Raw genomic sequence first — 21,383 nt, forward strand, 5'->3', positions numbered from 1 at the left:
TTTGAAAATTTTAAAATGTTAATATTTTAAATTTAAAAACAACTCTCTACACTCAAATCGCAACCAAATACATAAAACAAAATTCAATTAAGAAATTATTTTTAAAACTCATAACCAAACACATAATTCAAAACTCCATACTTCTTTCACAACTCTGCACTCAAATCATAACCAAATACATAACAAAAAAAATTAAAATATTTAAAAATATTTTTATAAAATAGAGTTTGAATTTATTTTTATAAAATATTTTAAAATTTAAAAAATTAAAATCGTAATATTTTGAAATTAAAATATTTAAAAATATTCAAAAAATTAAAAAAATCGTAACATATTTAAATATTAAAATATTTAAAATTTTAACAAAATTAAAATAATTTGAAAATATTTAAATATTTAAATATTTAAAAAATTGAAATATTGATTTGAATTGAGTTTTGAAAAGTGTTTTGAATTATGTGTTTGATTATGAGTTTTGAAAAGTAATGATTATGTTTTGAATTGAGTTTTGAGAAATGAGTGTAGAATTATGATTTGAAAACTCAAAACAAACAACACACTCAAATCAATTGGTGGAGCTATAATTTGAGTACATAACCAAACGGAGCCGTAGTTGTGGTCATTAGGAAAGGTAATAAGATTATGTTAGTTAAACTAGTTATTGCAGAAAATATAATGAATATTATTAGTGCATATGCCCCCCAAGTAGGATTAGATAATCAGACTAAGAGAGTTTTTTAGAACCAAATGGATGAGGCATTACAAGAAATACCCGTAAGAAAGAACCTAGTTATAGGTGGTGATTTCAATGGCCATATAAGAGTAGATACACTAGGTTATGAGAAAGCACATGGTGGGTATAGTTTTGGTGATAGAAATAAGACTAAAGAGAGTATTTTAGTTTTTGCGTTGGCTTCTAACCTAATGACCGCCAATACTATGTATAAGGAGAGCGGAACATTTGATAACCTTCAAGAGCTTTCTACAACATAATCGATGATGTGGCCCCACAATTTTTGAAACATTGGCGGGAGTTTATTGGAGCTCAACGGAATTTTTTTTCAAATTGTAAATATACCTGCCCAAAGAAAATAAAGAGCGGGATTCCAAGTATTATATTATGCAACCCCGGAGCCGATTCTAGTTACAAAGAGTTTTTGGAAAAAAATGAACACGCCGGGCTTAAAGCGGGATTCCAAGTATTATACTATGCAACCCCAAAGCCGATTCTAGTTACAAAGAGTTTTTGGAAAAAAATGAACACGCCGAGCTCAAAGCGTGGACGATTATGTTTCCAATAAACTCCCGCCAATGTTTCAAAAATTGTAGGGCCACATCATCGATTATGTTGTAGAAAGCGTCGTCCTTGTGGTCCCTCAAATCGATATGGCCAAAATAATAATTATGCGGTCCCAAAGACCGGGTCCAACATGCTTTCCCAATTCTAGATGGGCCTTCAATTATAATGCTCTTGGGCCTGTGCGGTCTTTGGGCTTCGTCTGTTATATTGTCTGCAGCCCATTGTTGTATGGCTGTTGGAACGATCCATACTGTGTCTGTAAATGGATGCACATACGGCAATGGTGAATTAAATGAAATCCGATCATAATTGGATGACAACTTGTCATAATTTAACCAGAAACATTTTGGGTCGCCATTTCGTACCAGTGCTAGTGCTTCGTCCTTGGTGCCGACGGCAAGTGCGTCGCGATATATATTTTCTTTGTTACTCTGGTTAGCGCAGCGGCCCCTCTCACGAAATTCACCCCATTCCGTGTAATCCCCGTATTTAGAGATGTATTCCAGCACATTCTGATGCTTGTAGGCACCTTGTACATTCGGATGGAAATGGCGACTAGTTCGATCGTGCGTAACATCGAAGAACCGTTCATCCACAGTCTGAAAACGGTATGGAAATTGGACAAGAGTTTTGAGAAATGAGTGTAGAATTATGATTTGAAAGCTCAAAACAAACAACACACTCAAATCAATTGGTGAAACTATAATTTGAGTACATAACCAAACGGAGCCGTAGTTGTGGTCATTAGGAAAGGTAATAAGATTATGTTAGTTAAACTAGTTATTGCAGAGAATATAATGAATATTATTAGTGCATATGCCCCCCAAGTAGGATTAGATAATCAGACTAAGAGAGTTTTTTGGAACCAAATGGATGAGGCATTACAAGAAATACCCGTAAGAAAGAACCTAGTTATAGGTGGTGATTTCAATGGCCATATAAGAGTAGATACGCTAGGTTATGAGAGAGCACATGGTGGGTATAGTTTTGGTGATAGAAATGAGACTAAAGAGAGTATTTTAGTTTTTGCGTTGGCTTCTAACCTAATGGCTGCCAATACTATGTATAAGGAGAGAGGAACATTTGATAACCTTCAAGAGCTTTCTACAACATAATCGATGATGTGGCCCCACAATTTTTGAAACATTGGCGGGAGTTTATTGGAGTCCAATGGGATTTTTTTTCAAATTGTAAATATGCCCGCCCAAAGAAAATAAAGGACGGGATTCCAAGTATTATATTATGCAACCCCGGAGCCAATTCTAGCTACAAAGAGTTTTTGGAAAAAAATGAACACGCCGGGCTCAAAGCGTGGACGATTATGTTTCCAATAAACTCCCACCAGTGTTTCAAAAATTGCGGTGCCATATCATCGATTATGTTGTAAAAAGCGTCATCCTTGTGGTCCCTCAAATCGATGTGGCCAGAATAATAATTATGCGGTCCCAAAGACCGGGCCCAACATGTTTTCCCAATTCTAGATGGGCCTTCAATTATAATGCTCTTGGGCCTGTGCGGTCTTTGGGCTTCGTCTGTTATATTGTCTGCAACCCATTGTTGTATGGCTGTTGGAACGATCCATACTGTGTCTGTAAATGGATGCACATACGGCAATGGTGGATTAAATGCAATCCGATCATAATTGGATGACAACTTATCATAATTTAATCAGAAACATTTTGGGTCGCCATTTCGTACCAGTGCTAGTGCTTCGTCCTTGGTGCCGACGGCAAGTGCGTCGCGATATATATTTTCTTTGTTACTCTGGTTAGCGCAGCGGCCCCTCTCACGGAATTCACCCCATTCCGTGTAATCCCCGTGTTTGGAGATGTATTCCAGCACATTCTGATGCTTGTAGGCCCCTTGTACATTCGGATGGAAATGGCGACTAGTTCGATCGTGTGTAACGTCGAAGAACCGTTCATCCTGCGTCTGAAAACGGTATGGGAATTGGACAAGAGTTTTGAGAAATGAGTGTAGAATTATGATTTGAAAGCTCAAAACAAACAACAGACTTAAATCAATTGGTGAAACTATAATTTGAGTACATAACCAAACGGAGCCGTAGTTGTGGTCATTAGGAAAGGTAATAAGATTATGTTAGTTAAACTAGTTATTGCAGAAAACATAGTGAATATTATTAGTGCATATGCCCCCCAAGTAAGATTAGATAATCAGACTAAGAGAGTTTTTTGGAACCAAATGGATGAGGCATTACAAGAAATACCCGTAAGAAATAACCTAGTTATAGGTGGTGATTTCAATGGCCATATAAGAGTAGATAAACTAGGTTATGAGAGAGCACATGGTGGGTATAGTTTTGGTGATAGAAATGAGACTAAAGAGAGTATTTTAGTTTTTGCGTTGGCTTCTAACCTAATGGCTGCCAATACTATGTATAAGGAGAGAGGAACATTTGATAACCTTCAAGAGTAAGTCAATTAGGAGCCAAATAGATTACTTTCTAGTAAGAAAAATGAACAATCTAAAATGCAGCGATTGTAAGGTGATTCCTGGAGAGAGCTTGATGTCTCAACATAGAATTGTGGTACTAGATTTATGCTTTAAAGGGCAATACCAAGCTCGAAAAGATAGTGGGCGTCGCAGGACTAGATGGTAGGACCTAAAAGGGGATAAACTAGACACATTTAAGAATAGAATGGATAAAGAAGGTACTTAAGTCATGGAAGATGATACTAACAATATGTGGAACTCGATGGCCAATTGTATGAGGAGAATCTCAAGAGAAGTTCTTGGAGAGTCGAAAAGAAAGGGACTCAACTTTAGGGAAACTTGGTCGTGGAGGGAGAAGGTCCAAGCAGTAATAAAGACAAAAAAAAAAGAGCTTTAAAAAATGTGAGAATGATAGAACTGCGGAAAACCTTAAGCGCTATAGATTAGCCAATAAGGAGGTCAAAAAAGTAGTAAGAGAGACTAAGTTGTAAGTCTATGATGACCTATACACTAGACTAGCTAGTAAGGAGGGAGAGAAGAAGATATATACAAGCTTACGAAGATAAGATAAAGGAAAATAAGAGATTTTAATCAGGTTAAGTGCATTAAAGGTGAAGACTCTACGGTGGTGGTGAAGGATGAAACGATTACGGAGAGGTAGAACAACTACTTTGAGAAATTGTTAAATGAGAAACTGTTACATGAGAAACATGAATGTAGGTCAAAAGAGGAGGAAGTAGACAGTAATAAGGAAAACCAAGACTATAAGTTCTATCGTAGGATTAGGGACTTTGAAGTGGAGTTTACGCTTAAGAAGATGAAATTGAATAAGAATTTAGGACCCGATGATACACCTATTGAAGTGTGGAAATGTTTGGGTAAGAAGGGAATTGTTTGGTTAACTAGGTTATTTAGCAAGATTTTTATTAACTAGGAAAATGCCAGAGTGGAGAAAGAATATTTTAGTGCCAATATATAAGAATAAATGAAATGTCTAGACTTGCAACAACTATAGAGAAATCAAATTAATGTGTCACACAATAAAAGTATGGGAGAGAGTGATGGAACGCCGATTGCGAAATATAACAGAGGTGTCAGAGACTCAATTTGGATTTATACCTAGTAGGTCAACAATAGAAACGATCTATCTTTTTAGGAGAGTAACAGAAAACTATAAAGAAAAAAAAAATAACATTCATATGATTTTTATTGATCTTGAGAAAGCATACGATAGAGTGCCTGGGGGATATAATCTGATAGGTGTTAAAGAAGAAATGGGTGACAAAAGATTACATTGATGTGATTAGGGATATGTATGAAGGTGTGGTGACCACTATTAGATCGCCTGCTGGAGAGACGAGTGAATTTCTAATTACTGTAGGGTTACACCAAAGATTAACCTTAAGTTCTTATCTTTTCACTTTAGTTATAAATGAGTTGACATGCAATATTCAGTATGATGTGCCATGGTACATACTTTTTGCAGATGATATCGTGTTAGTGGATAAGACTAAAGAAGGAGTTAACACTAAGTTGGAGATTTGACAAAGTCTATGTAGTGTGTAATTTTAGTAACAGTCACAATGGAAGTAGAGGAGAAGTGAATATTGAGAACCAAGAACTACCAAAGAGTGAGCATTTTTGTTATTTAGGATCGATCATCTCAACGATTAGGGAGACTGCAACGGATGTGGTCCACAGGATTAAAACGGGGTGGCTTAAGTGGAGAAGTGCATCTGGAGTACTGTGCGATAAACGAGTACCCATTAGACTAAAAGAGAAGTTATATAGAACGGCTACTAGACCAACGATGTTGTATGGGATAAAATGTTGGGCAACTAAGAAACATGTAGATAACATGAGTGTTGCTAAGATGAGGATGCTAAGGTGGATGTGTGGCAAGACTAGAAAAGACAAAGTTAGGAATGAGTATATTCGAGCATGGGTAGGAGTAGTACCAATAGAAGATAAGTTCACAAAGAATAAATTGAGATGGTTTGGTCATATACAATGGACACCAACAAAGGCATGCCATACAATGACGGTAGATGGTAGTGTTAGGGGAAAGGGTAGACCTAGATTGACGTGGATTAGTGTAGTAAATAAAGATATAAATCTCCTTAATTTGACTAATGAAATGGCCTTGGATAGAGTCGAGTGGAAAAGAAGGATTCATACAGCTAGCCCCAATTGATGGGACTTAAGGCTTGGTTTGGTTTGGTTTGGATTGGATGGAAAAAACTAAAAATGGTTACTATAATGAAGACCTAAAAACTATCTTCATAAGACTGCCCCCCAATAATGGTTTCAGACAGTGTTTCATTCCACATAAGGTAGGAGAATAATATAGAAACAACATAGCAGATCTTGCACATGGGAGCGATATGTAGCTATGGTATGATATAACCAAACCAAGCTTTAAGTCCCATCAAATGAGGTCGGCGAAGCTATTGTATGGTATACACTAAAATTTTGTAGTGATTTAGTCACTGTTCGATTGATCAAGACAAATAAGTTGTTCATGATTAATCAAAGTCAAGATGGTTGAAGCCTTCAAAGAGATGTGGGTCCCACTAAAATTATGGGGCTTAACCCATTTTACAATATGGGCCATGCCAACAAAAAGTGTCCACCCGTTTTGGCAAGTTGGGTCAAGCAATTGGTTCAACTAAAAGGTGCAAGTCCCATAAGGACACTGTCAAAATCTACCAAGAAATGAGAAATTGAAGGAAAGCTACTATAGACATTGGATTACAACAATCCCTGCGCACTGAATCAAAAGATAAAAAACAACACCCAATTAGTACACATTAACGTGTGTTTCGAAGGGGAAAGATTGAGTACACACCTAATCTTTGGCATAATACACAAAGTGATGGTCCCAAGATTTGAACCCATAACCTCAAGATTATTAGCCCAAGTCATCACCATTATAATTGGTGTAAGCCATAGAGGATTGTACCCATTTTATATGTATTATATTTTTCTTTGTCAATACCAAGTATAATTATTTTATATATTTATGTAAATGTGTATCTTAAAATAAAAATATAAACGTTCTGAAGATGCTCCTTCTCTCAAGATATTTTCACAAAGGATGTTCTCACTCTCACTCTCCCGCTCCCGCTCCATGAATGGGTGACCTACGGCATACCCATATTGTTCCCTATTTGTGCTACTTAAACCCAAATGGTTGGGAGCTCACCTGCGGAGAACTTCATTAAAAAGTTGTTATAATAAGTAAGAAAACTTGTTGTTTAAAAATAATCTATCATAATATGGTGGTATGACTAGTTTTTTAGGAAGAGGGAGATTTAGGAAGACAGAAATTCCAGTGGTGTAACTAGTTTTATGGGGAGAGGAAATTTGAGGAACATAGAGTGCTTCTAGTAGACCATCTCCAATAAAGGCAAGTAATTTCACAAAACTAAATTACAAGTCACTCGTTCAATCATGTAAAAATAATAAATAAATAAATGTAGTGGATCTATGATAACTACAAGAGCTTCTAGGGTAGCTAACATCAACTGAAACACTTTGACTCTCTTATTGCACCATTATTGCTACTACGGCTAGTCTAATTCCAAATCTTCTTTACCGCTATATAGGGAGAATATATATGAAACAAATATTATAGAATACAAACACTAACACAAGAAAGATTTCAAAAAATAAGGAAAGATGCAATTGGAAAATATAAGTAAGGATGCAGACATCTTGCCCTCCCCATACCTCACTTTAATAGGAATCTTGTGCACTGCGTTGCCTTTTTTTTTTATGTAACTAGGAGGACATGACAATAAATTAAAAACAAAAACAACTTATAGTAAGAAATTATTTGATAGGTTATATTTGTTTGCATGAATCTTTTTAATAAATTATATTCATTCATAAAAATTGCTTTGAGGTCAAGACATTCTAAAAGAGACCAAGCCATTCTATAAATAACTTACATACATAAACATATATATATATATATATATATCTTTCCCTCCACCTATGTTGCATATACAAGTGTCGACTGCAAGCAAGGTTTTGATACCGTTCCATACCAGCCAGTATATACCATTTTGCAAAGAAACCGGTATAAAAGCAGTGTAATTTCGTCACACCTCTCTTGGACAAAATCGGCGAGTTTCGGCCATACTGGAAGTTTTCAGCCGGTATCTCGAAAATTCGGGCTTTGTTTGGTTTTTAGAATTTGTTTTCTAAAAAAAATTGACAAAACTAAAAACTATTTTAGTGAAATAATAATAATAATTAAATAAACACTCATCATTTTCATATGGTTCTACATTTTGAGGGCAAAAATAATTTAAAATATTAAAACATCTTTTTGGTATTTATTTTTGTCAAACTAATTTCTATGTTTTCAAAAATCTGATTATGAAATTGAAACCAAACAAAGCCTCGATGTTTCAGATAGCAATTTACACGTTTGTATATAATCTAATTAGGTCCCATTTACAACATATATATACTAATAACATAATAGGAAAGAATATTTTCTTTTAAAACATATATATGGAGATGGTACGTGTTTTAGTCCTTTTGAGGTATTTGGAATTTATTATTAGATGTTTTGAAGCCTCTTTTTGCATATATATTTGTATTTGATAAATGTTTATGTTATCCAAAAGTTATTCAGTGTTAGGTAGCATTTTTTTTTAAATACATATATAATACATGTGGCGATAAATTTGAAATGGTATCCGAAAACTCAACAGTACTAGTAATTACCGTACCAACGAACAAAATGGTATCTTGGCTGGTACGGATTCTGAACATTAAGTGTAGGTATCGTCTCAATTTTTGTTCATTTTATTCTCATGTCAAAGGACACAGGAACACTGCAAAAAATTCATATTTCTTAACATAATTTTATTGTTTTAGGATAAATGGTGTTCACAAGATGCCATAGACCCATCCATGCATAATATGGGAGTTTCATGGATAGTTTTAGGGTAAACTCAAATAACTAAGGATGCTTGCTAGGCTGCTTTAGCAATTGCTTCTTTATTTTATTTTTTTTAATTTTTTGATTGGCACTGGGGTATCCGGATCAAAGCCTGACCAATCCTCACGGATGCACAGGCCCTCAACAAAGAGTTTTTCACAAGTGCACCCTGTTAATTCAAGGGTTTTCCCCTAGTCCGATGGCCCCAACGAATTGTCACCTAAGAAGTTTCGATCCTTGAACCTTGGAGGGAGTACACCCCAAGACCCAAGGCACCACCAAGCCAACCCCTTCGAGTTTTGGCAATTGCTTTTTTTAGCAACATTTTTGTTAACTTCTCTTTGTTTTTTATTGAACTTTCTGTATTTTTCTCCAAAAAAGTTCACTTTAAAGTTCCTACAAGACTAGAACACCCTAAAAATAAAAAATAAATTTCAACATGTCCACTAAAGAAGAAGAAGAAGAAGAAAAAAAAGGCAAAAAAATGGTTTTTTGGTCTTCAAGGAACTTATCTAAACTAGGACCAAAAAAGCGTAACTTTTGATAAAAAAAATTATAAATAAAAAAAAAACCATTATAGATAAAAATAGTTGGAAAAAATATGGTTTTTTAGCATTTGTTACAAAGAGCCATAGTGCACATATCCTTACCCAAGTGTAAGTAAGTGTCCAACACGGATACTTCATACATTTAGAAAAAGTTCATGTACCATAGCCCCTCACCTATAGCTTATTAGGTAAACATTTGACTAACAGCTAACATCCCTTGAAGCATGACAGCTTGTATATAAACAAAAGCACCAAGGATAGTACTCATCTAATTTAATCCCAATCTTGTCTACATTTAAAGCATACATCAGATATTAACAAACATTTAATTCACCACCACCCAGAATTTTGACACAAGCAGCTGCGTGAAGGGGTCAAATACGCACACGGTCGTTACGCAGGTCTGAGTACCAAGAAAATTCCATCTAAAATTCACTCATGTATGATTTTTCCCACAATAATTGATAGCAGTTTACAATTACCCATCTTTAGCAGGCAACTTGCTAGAAAAGGCATCTTAGTTTGGCCTCCGTCAGCACTAGCCTGTTTTCCAAGCTTCAGATCATGAAGACATGGACAAACTTCCAGGAATAAAAGTAGCTTTAAAGAAAACCATATTTTGCATGTAGCAAAAAAGTGTTAAAAATTCACTTTGATCACTTTAAGGATGTGAACAAAATGAAAGACAATTCAGTTGCATCAGTCACTACCTTGGCATAAACCCTTTTTTTCCTTGAAACATCATCTACCTCAGCCAACACTTGCAATAAACTTTTTGATTTCTCCCTCTATCAAAATTAGGTTTCATAACTTTTATGTTCGTTTGTTTGTTTATCGTTGCTTCTCTATTATGTCAGAATGAGAAACTCCAATAACATGGATGATGAGGGCTATCTAGCATGACCAGACATAATTTACAAGAACTAGCTACTTGCAGATCAAAACTGACTTTGTGACTGTAAACTGGATCTTAATGGAACCTCAAGCTATTGTACGGTCTGGTCCCCCACAACCAAGCATGATTCTCCACAAGTTTGCCAATTCTTACCTCAAAACTTCACATCACACCAAGTACAGAAACAGCAAAATGTACAAGAATTTCAGTGAACAATATATTCAGCTTTGATTCCCTACTAAATTACTCAACAAGTCAAACCCAAACCCAATACCAATACCAATACCAATAACTAGGGATGTAAGAAAAACTGATAAAACCAACTGAAATTTTAGTTTTTGGTCTATTTTTCATAACATACGGTTTGCTTCAGTTTTGAAACTTTTTATACCGATACAAACCGAACCAACCGAATATTATATTTAAATATTTTTATATTATAATTTCTTGAATATTATATGAGAAGTAACTAATATAATACACTTTTGTGATAAAATTAAGGAGAAAAATATTTATAGAGCAATTTTCATATATTTTTTTCATTTATTTTCAATGTAAAATTCTAAAATCTACTATAAAACTTTTCAATATTTCATATAAATTTCTATTCTACATCAAACCAACAAAACCAATAAAACTGAACTGTAGCATACGATCTATATTGATTTCTCAATCATAAAAACCGAAAGGATCGGTTCGGCGCTAAATATACTCTTAACAATGACCATACTGAACAGTTTACACCCCTACCAAAAACAAGTAAAAAAATACATATCACAACTATGATCGCTCTCGTTATTGTTTTTTAACACCTTACAAGGACAAGCAAATAACAAAGAAACATGGAGTGCAAAAGATTGATGCGGACAAACAACATACCACAGTCATCGTCGTCGTCAGTGTCCCAATAAGGGGGAGAAGTTGACGGGGTTCCATTTTCCAACTGCTCAGAGGACCGCCATTCCACCAATGCTTCCCCAGATTGGCAACGCTGCTGCACACTTGAAATCTCCTCGAAAGACCTTCCAACTCCAGATTCCTCACTCGCAGTCCCAGCCATTTCCCACTCCACTGCTCCCTCCACACCCTTCAACTTCACATATTAGTCAGGAAGTAAACCCCATTAGAAGAAAAGTTTAAAAAAAAACAAAACAAAACAAATGCAACAGATTAAAATAAAAATAAAAATAAAAAAAAACTGCATGTGTATCTTCATCCTTCTCAATAATGATATCTTATCCAAAAATGAACCATAAGTTGATATAAAAATGTCACCTTTCTCAGAACAATTGAAAGATCTCCTCAAGTGCACACATTTTCAATTCAGCAATAATTTCTCAAACCCACCTTCCAAAATGGATAAAGACCCAAAACCCACGTCCAAAAACAAAAAATTTCAATAAACCCTAATTCTTAATTTTCGAACTACGCATAAAATCAAACTCTACAACGAATTCAACACGCAAAAAAAGATTAAAAATTAACCCAATTCGATGAAACTCAACAAACAAAAAACCATGTGCATAAACCCAATTCGATGAAACTCTCATCAATCGATAGCCGAACAATCCATCAGGATCGCCCAAAAAAAAAAAAAACCCTAAAACACCCAAACTCGATCGCGAATACAAAGAAACAATTCACAAATGTCAAACCACAAGCAGTAAAAATGCATAGATCGAATGAGAAAACAAACCTGAAAAGAACGAAACGGAGCTTCGTAAATGGTGAGATGAAGCTCTAATTGAGGTCTAGAGAGGGAGAGAGGGAGGAGAAAGAGGAGAGATAGAGATTTGAGGTCCAAGGAGCAACAAGGCAGAGAAGCAAATAAAATAAATTACAATAATTATTTATATATCTACGTAATAATTATTGTATTTTTGTGCGTTTTTATTGAAGAACAGATTGAATTGAAGAGAGATATGAAAACAAAAGCTTGCTCCTTCTCACCTCTTTCTATTATAGAAAAATATTAATAATAAAAAAATAAAAAAGAAAGAAAGAGAAAATAATATAAAAATTACGATAATATGTGTATGTATGTATGTATGTATGCATGTTTATGTATATACACTTGTGGTGGTGGCAATATGTGAGAGTGCAGAATAAAGGTTAGTTTTTGTGGATTCTACTTTTTGTAATTAGGGTTTTAGGTGGGTCGGGTCAGACTATGTTGTCCTGACCCGTCAAGGTTTGGATCGGTAAACAGTAGGTTGGGATTTTTTTTGGGGGGGGTTTTTGGTTCACGGTCAAAATTTACACTAAAATTTATATGTTTTAATTAAAAAATTATTATATGTTATCACATCACTCTTTTTATTTTTTTATACATTTTTTTTTAAAAGTCAAAAAATTATTAAAATAGTTCGTTTTCAAAATAGACCTTAAAAGGAAAAATGATCACTCCCAATTAGAGTTGAGAAAAAAAATTCAAAAATAGCAAATTGGCCCGATTGTGACCAAATCAAATGGTTTTGGATTTATTTTTTTTAATGTACGGTTTGGTTCTAATTTTTAAAATAAACAAATTATGACCTATTTTGATAAGTATTTTAAAAGTTTATTTTTAACTTTTTTTGGGTCTTTTTTTTAAAACATGCAAAAAGGTGTAAAGGTAATATGATTCAAAAAAAAATCAAAAAATTAAAAAGTTAGCTTTTAACCGTGTTGTCAAAATAGACATATACTTCACGATTTGATTTATGATTTTCTAGCTATAAATCTAGTTTAGAATTAAACTAAAACATTTAGAAATATATATATATACATAAGCAGACAGACGGGCCAAATCTGACCCATTCTCTTAAAGTTTATTTTATTGGAATTAAAAATTTGAAAGTTTATTTATAGCTTTTTACTATTAAGGGGTTGTTTGTGGTGTCTTAAATAAGTGTACCTTTTGTCTTTTTAGACTAAAAAGTTGAAGAAAAAATATGAATGTTTAACTTAACTTTTTGACTTTTTATGAAAAAATGTATATTAAAAAATTGTATAAATAAGTGTATAGAATAAGTTAGTAAAGTAGGTCGTATTGGTTGGGCAGTGCAGTCGGCTGAGTAGGAGATGGGAAAAGATTGTTTCCTTTTCGGACTTTAATTTGACGGTGTTGTTGACCCGTGGAGGCCCACTACGGGTCCCTTTTTCTAATCGGAATAGTTCAATATGTAGAACTCGTCGAGTATTATATGTTTGTAAAAAATTACTTTGATTAAATATCGATAACTATCTGATTGTGTTAGTTTTTTTTGTCAACTGTTAACTATAACACCATCCATTTTTCATATTAAACTGATTTGATCATGTAGTTAGTGATATCCAATAGACGTAACTGTCTACAAGCATATAGTACTAGACGAGTTCTAAATATTAAACGGTTCGGATTATCAAAACGGGACCCATGATGGGCCCCCACAAGCCCAACTTTACCATCTAACTTAGTGAATATACACATATAATTTTTTTTTTCCCCTTTCACTGCCTTTGCTTTCACGTTAGTACCTAGAGTGCCGTGAAATTGATTTGTATTTTAATATTATGTATATTAATTTTTATTTTTATTTTTTTATGAATAGTAATAACTTTTTAACTTTTTTTATAACTTTTTGACTTTTTTTAAAGTTTCCAAACCAGGCCTAAGTATTTTTTTAGTCAATGAATATATTCACTCTTTCAAGTTTTAGTTCAAAGTTACACTCTGGTTCAAATATAATCAAAAAATTCTAACATCAATTTAGACTAAGATCTCGTTTGGGAACATGATATTTTAGTAACTTTTTTGCTTTTTTGCTAAAATATGAGGTAAAAAAAACTAGTATGTTTGGGGTGACTTTTTTTTTTTTTACGAAAATATGTGCAAAAAAAAAGAAAAAATGGAATCTTTGACTTTTTTGTATAAGTTATAGGCTTTTTGGCTTTTTTAGTAACTTTTTGACTTTTTGGCTAAAATATTAATATAGCGATCTCGATTTTCCCTTCATTGTTTAATTGTATTCCGAACTCAGTTATGTGGATGTGGTCGTTGTCTTATTCTCATTTCTATCATTTACTCTTTGTGTTTGAGTCTTAGGTTATGTTGGGCAGGTTGGGACACAGGTTGGTTGTGTTTATAAACCAAAAGTTGATGCCTAGATTTTGGCCTTCACGCTCGAGCGGGGCTCTTGATGTTTGAGCGGGCCTTTGTTTTTGCTTCTCCGCTCGAGCGGGCATTTTGACACTCGAGCGTGATTACTCGTCTCCCAATATTTTGTTCTGCAGGTCATCGAACGCTCGAGCGTCTACTTTCACGGTCGAGCGAGGACCATCGATTGCAAAACTTCTGGTAGTGTACATCCGGCGCTCGAGTGGCGCTTTTGACGCTTGAGCGGGGCGTTCCACGCTTGAGCGGACCTGTTTGTATATCAGTCCGAAAAACAGTTTTTTTGATCACTTTTTCGGCATTCTCTCTCTCTCTCTACCTTTTCAAAACCCTCATTTGAGAGCTCTTCTCTCTAAAATACAACTTATCTCTAAGAAATCATCTAGCTTGAGTGATCTTCTCCCTTAATTCCTTTGCAAAAAGTGTAGAGCTTGGCTTGGGCTACATTTCAATCTGAAAATCTTTAGTTTTGGAGCATTTTGAATTTCTTCATCATCACCTTTGGGTCTCTCCATTTGAGGTAGGAATAACTATTCATTTTTACGATCTTTAACATAAATGTTGGGCATTTTGTATAAATGGTTTGATTTGGGAAGTTAGAGTTTGAGGTTTGAAATATTGAAAAGAGGGATTTTGTTCCTTTGTACAATATATGTGTATATGGGTCTTAAAATGAGGTTGTGAACATTTATTAATGATATTTGGACCTTTAGGTCAATATTAAGAAAGTGGGAAGAATGCCATATTTGGATTTTATTGTGTCATTAGTGTAATTAATGACTTTCATTTGAAATAATGAAATTGGCTTGGAAATAGTGAAATTGAGAAGTTATGAGAAAGAATGGTGGAGTTTGATTAATTAATCACTCACTTTTGAAAATGTTGTTAATTTATTTGTTGATGCATTTATTATCTGTTTAGAAATAATTACTTTGGGCTATCGGTGGAGGATAGTCTTGATTGTTGTAGACACTGCATGATGATTAGGTGAACTGAAACTAATCACGTTGAATATGTCATTAGATGTGATAGTTGGAATAATACATCGAATATGCGTATTGATTGATCTTGTATATGATAAGTGTTTTATATACATTGTATTGTGTGGGAGGAGATAGGGGATGGACTTCTAAAGCGGATGTTATTTGGGAGGAGATAGAGGATGTACTCTACAGTTTGGGAGGAGATAGGGGATGAACTCCTAAACCGGATGTTATTTGGAAGGAGATAGGGGATGGATTCCATTGATACAACAAACCTGTGTATCATTTGTGAAGTATGGAAGTGTTTTATTATGAGATGTTATCCCATTTGAAATTGAAGTATTGTTGATGTGAGTTGTAACTCATTTGAAAATGAAGTGTTCTGATATGAGTTGTAGTATCATTAAATTGTTTGCCATGTTCATAAATTGAAAATTGGTTAAGTAAAGGAAAATGAAATGAAACATAAACATATTTGTCATGGAACTAGGTAATGTTGTAAGTTGATTTATAAGTGGTAACATTTATTAAATGCTTGTGTTTTAGTTATTACTCATATTACGTTTAGCAGATCTCTATTGGGCGTTGGCTCACCCTATATGGGACATCATTTTTAGGTACAGGTGAAATGCCGCCTCCAATGATGTAGCTTGGGAGGTTGTAGAAGTTGAAAGCTTATCTTTTTGTGATTATCTTTTGTATTACATGTATATCAAGCCAATGACTTATTTTGTGTAAAGAGTTAGAACTCTACTTTTGTTGAACCCAAGTGTTGACTTGGAAAGTTGTAAGCCTATAAGGCGTTTATTGTTGTTGTCAACATGTAATATCTTTTGTAAGAATACTCTGATGTTGAGAATATGATATCTCTTTCGTGTATTATGAATGTATAATTATGAGTTTATTTTGAGGGCGTTACAGTTAACTTGCCAAACGAAGCCTAAGTGCAACTATTAATTTCATAAGTTACATATGTGAAATAACTACAATACCTTTAATCCTATGCATTTTTTGTTTTTTGTTTTTTTCTCTGATATACTAGTTTTTAATTTATAACATTAACTCAATTAAATCACAATTAATTATAAATTCTTAATTATTTATTATAATTTCTAATAATTTAATAAAAAATTACTTTTTCAGTCTACTTAATTCAGATTCATTTAAAAAATAAAATATTTGTGAAAAAATCTTTAAAAAATAAATGTACAAAAATGTACCCTCTTTGGTTACTAATTCTGTGGCAGCAACATTGGGCCTAGGAAACTTTTGCGTTGAGGTCTTAATAGATGTTAATAATGGGCTATGAGATGTTGACATGTTGGCCCTAAAGTGGAGACATTGTAGGTTTTCTATGATGAAATTTTGGGTAATGAAATGGATTAATTTCTGGCCATTTAAAGAGGCTGAAACTTAGGGCCTTCAAAGGTTACTGGAATTTGTATTTGGGCCCAATATTTAGGCTTCAACAAGCAAAATTATTGTCGTGGGGCATGATTTTTTGGGCCTCGTGGGTTCTATTTTGATTAGTTATATTCAAGAAATAAACATTTTAGAGATAAATTTTTAGAGACCATAAAATTTTTTTAGAGATGAAATATTTTAATCATCAAACATGTTAATATTATATTTTTAGCGACAAAATTTAACATTTAATAATAAATTATTATCTTTTTAGGATTAAATTTTGTCTCAAAAAGTAAATATTTTGACATGAACCTACATTATCTCTAAAAATATATTTATTAACTACATTTTCAAAAATTTATCTCTAATGTTTTTTTTTTTTAAAAAAAAACTTTTCTCAGGTGGTCATTTCGTGACTACTCACACGATTATTGGAATTGGAATTTTTTTTTTTTCATTTTTTAAGACGAGAAAGTTTGAAGACTAAAACCCTTATACGCTAATTATCCTAAAAGTTTGGTTTCTATTTTAGATAATTTTAGTAAGTTGGATGGAGTTATATGATGGGCCATTACACACACCAAATATAAACACTAAATTATATCAAATTCTTTTAGAATAATGGCAAGTCCAAGTATCGATCCACAGAAACAATTGTGAAATTAGACTAATTTAATCACTAAATTCCTAAATTAATTTTGATTAAAAAGATTGAGAGATTTTATGACTAAACAGGAATTAAATAAAACTGAGAAATTAAATAGACAATTAAACGTAGGGTTTGAGAGATTGATTTTTGAAAAAACTTCTAGGGCAAAGAATTCACCACTAACTATATAAACGAGATTAAACATCGGCTATCAATTGCAATCCGGTTTAAAATACCCAATATTTCACAATTACAAGTTTGAAATGTTGATTAAGAGAGTTGTTGCATTCAACATACGGGCACGAGTCATCCTGCGTAGCACGAGGGGTTTGCTCTAAACTACGGTAGCAACACGACCCGTCTCTCGTAACATAACTCGTCTCGTACTTTGAACACAAACACAAAGAAAACTAATATATGGAAAGCATTAAACAATCACAAAGAGTAAAATACTTGAAGAAATGAAAAAAATAATTATTATAAACTTCTAAAACATCCATATATGTGTTCAAACCGTTTCATAATTAAAGCCTAAGAAAAATCTCTTTTCCATCACTAGGGTTTCATCAAAACCCTAGAATTGGAAGACTAGCCACTCATGGAGCAGTAGGAAGAGGTAGAAGAGATGGAAGCCCCCATGAAAATTGCCTCTCAAGCTTAAGGAAAAATCCTTCTCTGAACCCTAGCCTCCATTTTCTTATAATAAATTTTGAACACCTGGTTAGCCTATTTTTCCTTTTTTTTTATTCTCAACAGAACACACCCAAAAATTTGCACACGCGTCCCTACGTGAGCCGCACGTGCGGTGAGGTGGCTGGCTTGGATTTTTCATTTCTCGCACAGAGAATCTGCTTTCGTGCCCCTTTTTGATTGAATTTGCATATTTTTTGTCAAATTTGTACAACTCCACAAACACATCATTTTCACCAAATAAACAGAATTAATAGACTATAAATGTAACTTAAGCGACCTCAATGTGGTACTTTTCGACCTACATCATTATATAAGAGATAAAATATTAAAAAAAAAAAGTTATAATACCTCTTAGTAGAAATAATATTAAAACGTAGAACTAATTTTTCAATAAATAGGCTATTTATGTCAATTTCATGTTATACAAATTCGACAATAACCCAACATGTTTAATTTTCATGTTATCAAATTGTGTAATAGATGTATTTGTGTAAGAAAACAATTAACACTAACTTGATAATTTTATATATGATTTGTTGAAAATTGTAAAGCATTAAATTTTTAAAAAAATCTTAGACCAACAATATATAGCATATGATATTTCAATACAACTCAATAATTGAAAAGTAAGTAGCATTTATTGTTTTTGTTAAAACATATCTAGAATATATTATTTATTAGGTCTTTTATATATTTTTATAAGTTTCTTTCTTCTCATGATTTCTTGATTAACACTCCATATAAGTCCTATTTATTAAGGTGGATATTTGTCGGACAAGGCTGGGTCCGGGCCAGGCCGACACTACATAATAAGAGATTTTGTGTTTGCCCAAGCTCAGGTCGGCCCTAACATAGAGCCTCTATACTTGCCCAAGCCCAGCCTATTAATATATCGGGCTAACAATGTTAGCCCAACCTGACCCTATGGACTAAAACAACCCTTCCAAATCCTGAAAAAATAGTGTTGGACCGGGCGAGCTAGGCGAGCTAACGGGTCAATATCTACCCCTATTATATATAGGCCACCTCTTGTAATAGTTAAATACAATATTATACAATTATTTAATATAATACAGTTTTCTCTCTTTGTACAATTATTTTAACATGGTATCGGAGGTGGGTCTTAGGTAGCTTCTTACATTATGTAGTACAAATATTCCATCTCTCAATCGGACCTCTCAATCACCTCCATGTGCTATCGGGCAACACGCGAGGAGGAGTGTTAGACTTAAACCCATATCGTCAATCTAAATTATCCAAATTTAATTAATATAATGTAAGAATATCTCTACTCATTATCAATTAGTTTTAAATTGAATGCTTTTAACAGTTTTGACACATTATTGTGGAGGATAGGGTCAACTTTTATAAAGGAAACAAGAGAAACTCATTTGTGACCCTCAAAAAAGAGAGAAAATAAAAAGATGTCTCACTCTCCACACTTGCAACTTTGAACAAACTCTTGCCATCATTAACAGACTCCACAAGCTCTTCCACTTCACAGCCACACTCACTATCCCTTCTCTACTACAGAATTTCGCACCTCTTCCATCATGCCCATGAAATACCCATTTTCTCATGGTGTCTCATCTCCACCTCCGGGCTCATTTTCGCCTTCTTTTGGCTCCTCTCACAAGCTTTTCGGTGGTGGCAATTAAACGATGGTTTCACAATTACTTGTTCCATGCATGATCTCCTGCTCTGGGGAACTAAGGGCTGAAAGGGCCTCATCATTTGTATAGTAAAGGGTCTAAATTAAATTCACTTTTCTTCTAGGGCGAATTTCAAAAAAGTGGAGTGCAAATAAAATAATTTCAGACTGATGATGTACAAGTTTTTTTCAGACTGAAAAAAAATTCATTAAAAACAAAAATAAGAAGGAAAAAATATATATATATATATATATTAGAAAAGCAAACCCTTATAAGTCTTGGTTTTTTAACGCTTCATATAAATGATTGTACAATGGTATGAGAGTATTTCCAGTGAGATGGTTAAATTTATTTGTTAAAGTGTGTAACAGTGAAATTCAGGCTTCCTTTGGTATATAGGTTGGGCTTAAAATAGTAACAAAATGATAAAATAAGACAACAGTGAAAAGTCAATAAGACAACATGTCACGTCTAAATCATAATTATTTCAATTTTTCTCTTACAAAAATCAAAGTCAAAAAATCTATCCTAAAGGAGAGATTTTAGCCCAATCTAATATAGCCAAAAAGCCAACTCACTTTCCACATGAAGGCTCAATTATGTGTGTTAAGTATTTGTTAGATTATAAAGTAAATGCTCTAATTGTGTAGTTAGATGTTTGTTAAAGTGTGTTATATGTAACTGTGGGATCCTCTACCATTTTTTTTTTTAAATGTTTCAGATTCAATTTGAATAACTCAATTGAGACATACATAAAAAAATATTCTCAATCGGAAATGAAAATAATTATTTTATATAATGGATTTACACACAAGTCCCATTTCATGAACTTTTTTTGATTAAGTACTAACTAAAATTTTTTGTGTCTTCAAGTCCCATTAAATTTTTAATAGTTGGAATTACCTTTTAAATAATGATTGTTCATCATTTGTGATTGTCTATAAAGAAGCATGGTGATGTGACATTTATTTTTATTTTCAAAACTTAAAAAAATCAGTTTTGAAACTAAAAAAACTAAAAAATTTATATCTTTAAAGGAGTATGATGATGGAACATTACTGTGCAAAACTAAAAAATTTCTCAATTTTAAAACTAAAAGAATTGATAATGTTATCCATTTTAAAATTGAAAAAGTTTCACAAAATTCGTACCACAAAAAAAATAATATTTTATTTTTATAAAATTTTATATTCACTATTGGTCTTATTTGATAAATCTCATTGGATAGACTCCAAAATAATAAATTTTATTAAAAATAAATGTGTATAATAAAAGTTATGAATTTTTAAGTTTTGAAACAACAAAATAAAGGAAGTGAATTATGAGAAGTTATCTAGTGCTCTTGAGGTATGGTCATGTGGTGTCGAGAAGAGTTGTTATTGGTAAAAATGATGGAACCAACAATTTTGTGTAGGAATATAAGGCATAATGCTTGATAACTAGTGGATAATATTGCCATGAGGTGCACAAAATACTTAATAATTTTACTTAGTATTTAATGAATTAACATTTTTCAATTTTTTCCTTTTTTATAAAGAAAAAATAGTCATACAAATAAATAAAAATAAAATTGAAAATAGAATGTTATTGGTTAAAAATAATGAAACAGGACTTAATGGGATACCAATCTACCTAAAAAATTAATTATTTTAACTGATTAATTATACTATAAAAATATAATTATTTAGTTTGTAAAGAATATCAAATTTT

General features: G+C 33.0%; 1 protein-coding gene across 4 annotated transcripts in view; it reads right to left on the bottom strand.

The window, feature by feature from the left end:
- Window positions 1–12,261, bottom strand: part of LOC114260739 (TNF receptor-associated factor homolog 1a) — a 29,444-nt gene extending 17,183 nt beyond the window's left edge. For 2 of the 4 annotated variants that reach the window (XM_028200917.2, XM_028200913.2), the window contains exons 1-2: window positions 11,851–12,261; window positions 11,034–11,247 (exon numbers count right to left, since the gene is read on the bottom strand). In XM_028200917.2, the coding sequence (XP_028056718.2) occupies window positions 11,034–11,214 (181 nt within the window). In that variant the 5' untranslated portion in view covers window positions 11,215–11,247; window positions 11,851–12,261. The remainder of the gene's footprint in view (window positions 1–11,033; window positions 11,248–11,850) is intronic. The other 2 variants (XM_082877624.1, XM_028200916.2) reach the window with 1 other exon arrangement.
- Window positions 12,262–21,383: the final 9,122 nt, after the last annotated feature.

The sequence above is a fragment of the Camellia sinensis genome, chromosome 7 (genome assembly GCF_055761805.1).
Source record: "Camellia sinensis isolate YWXY chromosome 7, ASM5576180v1, whole genome shotgun sequence".
NCBI classification, from domain to species: Eukaryota; Viridiplantae; Streptophyta; class Magnoliopsida; order Ericales; family Theaceae; genus Camellia; species Camellia sinensis.